The following is an 8,937-nucleotide window of genomic DNA, read 5'->3' as shown; positions in this document are numbered from 1 at the left end:
ACTTTGGACTGAGTAGGCATTCAGGAGTAAAGTCCTCTCTCGAGTACGAAAACCACGCTCTATAAGTCACTCATCATGCCCGTGCTGGTATATGGCGCAGAAGCATGGACAATGACAATATCCGATGAGGCGGCTCTTGACGTATTCGAGAGAAAGATTTTGCGCAAGATTTACGGGCCTTTCAGCGTTGGTGACGGCGAGTACTACAGACACTGGAACAATGAGCTGTATGAGCTTTACAACGACATAGACATAGTGCAGCGAAATAAAATACAGCGGCCCCGCTGGCTGGGTTATATCGTTCGGAGAGATACCGACGCTCTAACTTTGAAAGTATTCAAATCGGAATCCCCTGGCGGTAGCAGAGGAAGAGGGCAGCTCCCTCTGCGATGGAAATACCAGATGGAGAAATACTTGGCTTCACATGGCATTTGCAACTGGCGTGCTTTGTTGAACTCGGCTAAAATCGCTTAGGCGGTTACAGTGCTAAATAAGAAGAAGAATCTTTAACTAATCTAAGACATATATAAACATCAAGATTCAATTGTTGGTTTTAGTTAGGACGGAATCTGAGGTCTTGGTATTTTTTTAAATTTATATTTTTGATAAGATATTATCATCCATTTGGCGCATAAGTCTCTTTATTTCTGGACTAAGAACCAAATCACAAATAGAATTATGGACGGTATTAAATTAAAATCCGCTTCTTAGTAAAATTGAGGACGCTGAATTCAAAAATGCAATTGGTTTTTGGATAACTTTCATACTTTCACTGTAAATGCAGTTTGAAGTTGAAAATTTGGGTTCTTGTGGATTTTACATAGGTGTGTACATATAGTTCGTTGTATTTTCAAAAGTGAGGTGTCAAATGACAGGGCTTGGCCCGTAGATGTGTAGTAAAGTTTGTTTTTTTAATTTTTGGAAGGGGTTGCCACCTGTTACAAATTGTATTAAAATTATTTAATAAGTTAAATGAATTAGATATTACAATATGGGTATCAATTGAACTAGTTTTTAAAATACTTTACCTCGAAATGACACGTATCAGGCTTGCCACATGTTTAAAAAATCAAATTCACTTTAATTAAGGGAATAAGGTAACTGAAATATGTATCTCAATATGAGTACCAGACAAATGAAAAAATTTGACATATTTAGCAAGAAATAAATGGAGAGTTAAAACATTCCTGAGTTAATTTAAGAGTCCAGTAATTTAAAAGGAATGTAATCAGAACAAATCACTGATTGACAATGTAAGTATTTGTAATAAAACAGCAAATACGATGGCGTAATTCTATGGTTTAACGTAATTATTATTCGACTAATAAATTCGACTTTACAAACAGGTGGCAACCCTATTCGTTATATTTTTAAGCTAAAACTTTCTTAAGCCTCCTTCGTCTGACTCCCTTATGGTGACTATCTACTTCAATTACCTAATTCCTTTAAATAAAGTGGAATTTGATTTCTTAAACAGGTGGCAACTCTCTACATGTTGTTAATACACATTTCGATTGATACCCATCTCTTAATAACTCATTTAACTTATAAGAAAATTTGGATCTAACTTATTAAAAATCTAATTTTTTAACAGGTGGCAACTATTAAAAAAAAAATAAACCTTCTATTGTTCACAGGTTAAGCTTTTTAATCTGACACTCCATTTTTAAAAATGGAACGAATCGTGTAGATCTTAAGGCACTGAGAAAAAATGATAAAATTATTTTATGCATTAGCGAAAAACAAATTACTTCAGAAAGTGCAAAAAATGAGCAGGTTTTTATTTCTTCCTTTGAAAGCTAAAAGCCCGTGCTATTTAATAAAATTATAAAAAATAACCTATTTTTACATATATTTTTTATTTATTTCATTTAGGTTTAGCATTTTTTTAAATTTTGTTTAAAAAAATAGAGTTTTTGGAACACCACAGGGACACCCCGTGTTTAATTTTATTCCAAAATTTTAATTCCAGTAATTCTCTACTATCTATATGGAAACAAGAAACGTCAAACCAACATTTTATTTCAAAGAATATATTTTTGACATTTTTTTCTGTGAAGAGCTTACGCCTGGGTATGCTTTATTAAAATTCTTAGTATAAAATTTGTCGACTTTAGGGGCTTGCTGGCGGCATATAATTAATTTTTTAGGGAAATGTCTGTTTAATTCTTTTTAGTGGATAAATTGCCTTTACAAAAATTTCAGACAAGTTCACATTGCAGATAACGAATTTTTCGATTTATGCCCACTTAGGCGGCACTGTGTGTCGGTGGTGATGACAAATAACTATCTACTACTCATTTCATATTACCTGCTGTGATGGGTATCAAAAAGTGTAGTTAAAATGATAACAAAATTTCCGGTTTGGTGGTAAAAGCACTTAGAGCTCGAGCTGTATGTCTATAGTATTGTGTTTGTGTTGTTCACTAAACATTGCTGAAGTGGGAAAAAAATGCTTGGCATAATATGAAGTGGTAACGCAGGCACTTCTAAAGCTCCTTTAAGCTATTCATATTTTATATATTTATGATTACAAGTAGGTATCCTACAGGAAAAAGTCTAAAATAGTGAAATTAAACTTGTTTTGAGCTAGTAGAATTTTCAAAATTTTTTCTCTATCTCAGAATAACTGTTGTTAACCGGGTTTCACTGTACCTAATCTGTGACAGAAATATGAGCGCAATTATATTCAATTTTGCATAAATGTAGATTTTCAGACTTCGAATGAACTAGTTCGTAAGTTACAAAAAGGGATGCGGCAGTGGGAATTCGATATGTCCATCTTAGGCCATCGCTCTTTAAATTCACCTGCCTTTAATTCCAGTGTAAACGGGAAGAGAAATAAACGACGTTGGTCGGCATTCTAAATTCAATAGAGCTGCACTAGTTCAGTGTTTGATGAGCTTCCTACTGGGTACTCTTTTCAGCGGCTACTACTTATACCTTCTTCATTTCCCACTTGTTTATTATTCCCTTGATTTTCATTATTGCTGGGACTTTACCGTCGTTTATATGTATTTACTTTTGCGGAATTTGTGTGTTTTTCTCCAGCTTCTTCTTCGTTATTGTCTGCCGAACGTCTTCAGCTCAGTCTCACCCCAAAATAAATTATTTTATTTCCGCTCTACCCATCGCCCACGCGCTAACTCACACTTTGTGTCTGTGTTACTTTCATTTCCTGCGTATTAGTGCGTGCTTGCTTTATGCGCCTTGGCGTATACCTCACTGCCTTTGTGCTTAGCTTGTGTTGTTTGTGTAAATGCAAGTTAATGAGGTCGTAAGTAAAATGATGAAGTGGAAGGTTATTTACAGTTCACCGAGGACAAGCTTGGATGCACTAGCACGGCAATGTTGTTCGACATCGCAGCATCGTTTTTGAAGGTAATAGTTTTGATTGCGAAAGAGTGGCGGAATTTAAAAATTCGACTCGAGGGCATATTTATTTATTGTAATGAGTGTAGTTAGTTAAGAGCTTCGCCAGTTGTGGGGCCACTTATAAGTACATCACTATGCGTCAGCAAATTGCTTGTCTTCCCTTTCGGTTGGTTATTTAATAGTGAAAATGCATTTACAGATTTTATGCAATTGTGGGTTAAAGCATTGGGTAGCAATGTGAAAAAATTTTTGGGGTATTTTTTATAGGGTGTCAGCTGAAATGGCAATATTCATATGCGATAGTCAACCATAAGAGGATTTTGAGCAATGAAAAAATCCTGAAAAAGTAAACTAGTTTTTGATTGAATAAATGATTTAAACAGTAAGAATCTGAATTGGAATGAAAATATAGTCCAGCGTTACGGGAAGGCTTCTTTAGCCCTAAATCGTCGGATTTGTCGATGCATTAGAAAAAGAGGTCAATCTCAGACTACTCACCAGGGTGCAAAGGGTGCGACTATGGTCAACTTATCAAATAAGATTAAATTATCTACACAAAGAAATAAGTAACACTATTTTTTCAAACAGCATCATTTTCGTGGTTCCCATATTGGCGATTTTAAAATTTTGAACAGAAAAAGTATTTTATAAAGCATGTTTACTTTATCGTAATTTACGTAATGCTAAAATCAAATAATTTTGCCATGTAAAATTTTGTCAATAAATGCTATACCAATTTAAAAAATTTGCTATCAAAAATTTTAAATTTTTTAATCACATTTTTTATAAAAGTTTTGGGGATGCATTTTAGAACATACATACATAGGAATTTTATGTGGATGAAAATGCGAAATGCCTCCAACAAAAAAAAAAAAAAATTAAAATTCAGCGCGAATTTTGAGGTACTTCAAACCAAAAAATATAATATACATATATATTAGTCACGACTTTTTCCATTTCATGTTGTTACGTCTTTTAGCATTTCAGGTGACGATATATTCGTTTCAATAATTTCAAATGGAGCTCTTTGGAAAATTTATTTTTAACAAAAAACAGAAAGTTTATTTACTTGAAAAGAGCGCTCGATATTCAAATGCTTTCGTCGGAGCTGAGTATTCAGATTTACTGAATTATATGTCCTCAAATTTCAGCTCTACTCAGCTTCGACGAGAACGTATAGGTCTTTAGCACACTTTACCGCATTCTTCTTTTATATTTTTAAGTTATTTATTTAATTTTAATTGAGAAAGCATCAACATTTTAGAAACTGAAAATTCTACACAATTCGGAATTATATTCGTAAATGTGAGCCAACCTGAAAAAACGGAGGGCATATCCGGACTCGCCGATCCAAATATGCCCTAAAAATATGAATGGCGTTTTTGAATTTTTCTGAAGTAGGGTATTCAATCGATGAATATGTCACGAAAATGAACCGAAGATAAATGTAATTAGCCTTTTTTTCTCATATAAATGCCTAACTATGATTAAGTTCCTTGTTTTCTTTCATTACTTATCAGAAAACACACACCAAATAATTTTGACCGATTTTACTATGCAAATATTCCTCTGTGCGTTGGTGAAAAGAGGTGATAATTCCTTAAGCAGGAATCACTTGATTTATATATTTGCACATGTGGACACTGCGCCAGGCTTGTATGTAGTCCCTAAGTTATAACGATTTCTGTAAGTAAGTTGTAAAAAAGGTGTAAGGTCATGTGCAACACTCAAGTCATCAACGCAATTTGGTATTTCTTCTTCCTATTGGCCTACGTCAATTATCCGCTATACTTATTTATTATTTACTTACCGTAATTTGCGATTGCGCCGCACCGAGATGATTACCAACGCATTACCCAGTATCGCCGCCGAGATAATCATTGCAAATATGAAACCTTTCACGATGAATATCGACAAACTTAACCACTTATCTCTGTTATTCTCCAATACGATATCCGTAATGTTGAGCGCTGTATAGTTAATATGGTTGTTGGTGTGATTATTGAAGACAGCACTGCTGCTGCTGCTGCTGTTGCCATAGATGCCCATGGAAATATTGTCGCTATCTAGCTGTGTGTCATTCAGCATCAATGCGTTGAAAGTCGCTTCCGTTTGGCTGATGGTGGTGGCTAAGGCAGTTGCAGTTGTTGTTGTTGCCGCTGCAGCTGCATAACCATTATCGCTGAAATATAACGCATTTCGCTTGACAGTTGTCCGAACGCTGGCTGGGGTGGTTACAGTAGGCGTCGTTGTCGTTGTAGTTGTAGTTGCTGTCCCGGGGGAAATTGTGCTCGAATTGGTAGCGCGTATCGTATAAGCGGATGCGGATGCGGATGCGACTGCTTTAGCTGTGACCGTTGGCGCACCTGACGGCGCATAACTGCTGCCATTACCTTCGCTCTGCGTGGGAGGCACACTAGTCGTCCGCGTTGTCGACGAGGCGCTTGTATAGCTTTGCGCTGCGCTCGGATGACCAAAGTAAGTGATGACAGCTAAGCTGGCCGCGATTGTAGTCGCTACGCTATTACGCCGACTGCCGTTGCCGTTGCCGATGCCGCTGCAGCTATTGTTGTTGTTGTTATTGCTATATCTGTAGTTTTCGTATGTTCCATTTTTGTTGTAATTGCATTTGTTGCTGCTACTTGCTGCGGTAGCTGCAACGTTAGTGCACATTGTGCGTTTATCATAGGCGCCTCGGCTGAGAGGCGGCTGCTGCTGGGTTGCGGCTAGGTTACTGCCAAAATTAAGGTCGCTCTAAAATAGTTTTGCACGTTGTTCTTGTTACTTTGCAAGGTTTCTTCTCTACTTTTAGCTTTTCAATTTTTGATTTATTGCACGAAAATGCTACTCTTCTTCTTCTTATTTACTTGCCCCAAACAGCTAGCTCATCAGCTGCCTACCTTGAGCCGTTGGCATATTTGTTCTAGCTACACTAGGTGTTTGCTGCAATTGACTAGTGATTTAACTGTCTTACGGGCAGTAGAACTTCCAACGCTTATGCAGCTTAAATTGTTGAATGATTGTCGAAAATTTCAATAAACGTATCCCCTTATACCTTTTCAATCTTTTACCCTCCTATTTGCCACCTCCTCTTTGGCTGCTGACAATTGCAAACTCAACTGCTGTCCTATTTGTTTGGCTAAAATGGTAGTCTCTGGGTGCCTTGTTGTTGTTGTTGTTGTTGTTGTTGTAGCTGCTGTTGTTATACATAGCTGCCGGAGACATTGAATGAATTTTGGGTCAGCAATTTATCGCTCGGTNCCTATTGTGGTAGTCATCAGCCTTTTACCATTCGACAGCAATTTCATTGCCGTCAGGACGGTGAGTGTTGGCGTGCATTTGTGAGGGTGAGGGGCTGTTGAAAGCGCAGAGCATGACAGTGTCAGAAGGACAACCTTGTCTACGTACAAAAATTACAGCAAAAATGGTCTTCGACCTCCTGGCAAGCAGCCAGTCGTCAGTCCCTGTTACTCTTGTGATTGCAGTTGTTAGTTATAGTTGATTGCTTTGCTGCACAGTAGTACTCATCATCTGATTTTACTTTCCATTTAAGCGATTATCGCTTCTGCTACTTTTCTTCCTCCTCGATTTCCGATCGCCAGTGTTTGAGTGCCATCTTTTTCGGTAAAATAGAATCGATTGAATTTGTTTTTGGCTATCAAAACCATGAGCATCAACAGCCTTCAATCTGCTTTTCGTCTTCTGCCAGATATTTGCCTTTGGCACTTGCGTCTATCGGCGGCAAAATTAGCAAATAATCCTTTTCTCGGCATCGCCAAACACTGATTATATGTTTTTAATTAAACGCCAGATAAAAAAGCTGAAACCGAAATTAAAAAGGACATGAATTAGCGAAAGTGAGAGGAAATGTGAAATTTAAAGTGTTGAAGGATTTCGCTTGTTAATTAAGTGATTTTGTCAAAATATTCAGCGCCAACGCAGTCAAGCATTCAAGCACGTGTCCTTATTGCTTTTCTATGCAAATTTCTGAAAAGTTTCCGGCGGTTCAAACGAAAAATGGTTGAAAATAGGTTTATTATTGTTAACGGATATCGCTTGTTTGCTGGTCATAATCCAAAAAAGAAAAATATCTCAGTTAAATATGGGTATTTTCATTCATCACGTAGGTGACAGTCGTACGTTCCAATGAGATACAAACAGGGAAAAACATTTGTTTTCTTTCACTTATTTGGACCCTAATGTAGTACATGATTAGGCCTATATTCAACCAAATTAAATCAATTAAGCTTCGTTTAATTTTTCTTTGCGAAAATGCTGACTTTACCCCATTTTGAAATGGGCAGCCCATGTGGCTGTACGAAGGGCAGGGCAAAGGTTGACTCTTCTTCATGTTTAAACTGTGCTCTTACTGATGACTGGACTTTTAGGTGCCACGCCTCTTCCCCCTTCGCTTCCTCCAAAATAACATTGTACAAATAACCGAATATTTCCCACGCACAACATTGAATCTTGATGATGATGTATTGTTTGATTCCTATTAATGTGACTCATTTTGTACAACTTATGAACCTTCAAAATGTTTTGTGCTCACGTTTAGTATAATATATCGATGGCTGAGTAGAAGATCGACCTATCTCGGCAGCCAGTTCGAAAACGCTCTATATCAAAAAACTTTTCAAGAACGCCCTATTTCATAATTTAATTGAAAAACACCGTACCTCAAAATTCGGTTCAAAAACGCCCTATCTCACTTCAAAATGTATTGAAAATATGCTGCTATAGGGCGTTTTTGAATCGGCAGCTGAGATAGGGCGTCTTTGAAACGAATTCTGAAATAGGGCGTTCTTGAAAAGTTTTTTGAGATAGAATGTTTTCGAACTGGCCGCCGAGATAGGTCGATCTTCCACTCAGCCATCGATATGTACCAGTGTTGCCACTATTGGTCCTTTCCGACAAAAATTTGGTCGCTTCTTTTTCATTTGGTAGGTTGGTCGGCAAAGTAAGATTTTGGTGGGATAGTTGAATTAAGTTTTTAAATTCGTAATTATAAAAATATATATTTCAAACATCATTTTGCATATAAATATTTGCCAATTGTTCCTTTTAAACATTTGCCAATCTCGCCTTTAAAAATAAGAAACCAAATTGGTTTGGCCACTGATGGAGCCAATGTTTTGGCTGGAGACTTGGGCGGGCATATCTCAAACACGATGCCTTTGACTAGGACGCGTTGAGTTGAGAATAGTTGAGCAATGCGATAGTTTGAAACTTTATTTTATTTCTTGCTTTTACGAAGTAAACGGTATGCGCGCTGTAGACCTGACAGAAGGAATATGTTGCAAAACCGAATGTTCTTTTTTATTTCTATCGTATATTTTCCTCATAATTAACAATCTTAACTAAGAGTTCCAATCTGAAAGCTCTCGTTTGCCATACTTATATGCAACTATCAAAGCACATCATCTTTTAATTTTGAGTAAGTTTATTAAAAAAGGTGCGATTAGAACATATTAATGCTGATTTTAAAAATGAAAATAAGCATGTTAAAGTATCTGACATTTTTGTTGGAACGGAAGCTGAGATGTTTGTGAAAAGTAATGT

At 36.8% G+C, this 8,937-nt stretch overlaps 1 protein-coding gene across 1 annotated transcript in view; it reads right to left on the bottom strand.

The window, feature by feature from the left end:
• Positions 1-6,631, bottom strand: part of LOC108372441 (octopamine receptor beta-3R-like) — a gene marked incomplete at its 3' end in the record, with an annotated part of 17,940 nt that extends 11,309 nt beyond the window's left edge. Inside the window, exon 1 of the mRNA XM_017628132.1 lies at positions 5,186-6,631. Within this exon, the coding sequence (XP_017483621.1) occupies positions 5,186-6,048 (863 nt within the window). The remainder of the gene's footprint in view (positions 1-5,185) is intronic.
• Positions 6,632-8,937: the final 2,306 nt, after the last annotated feature.

This window comes from Rhagoletis zephyria, unplaced genomic scaffold (genome assembly GCF_001687245.7).
Source record: "Rhagoletis zephyria isolate East Lansing unplaced genomic scaffold, Rhagoletis_zephyria_1.1 Rzeph_scaffold_05758, whole genome shotgun sequence".
Taxonomy (NCBI): Eukaryota; Metazoa; Arthropoda; class Insecta; order Diptera; family Tephritidae; genus Rhagoletis; species Rhagoletis zephyria.
This window is presented reverse-complemented; position numbering and strand designations above follow the sequence as displayed.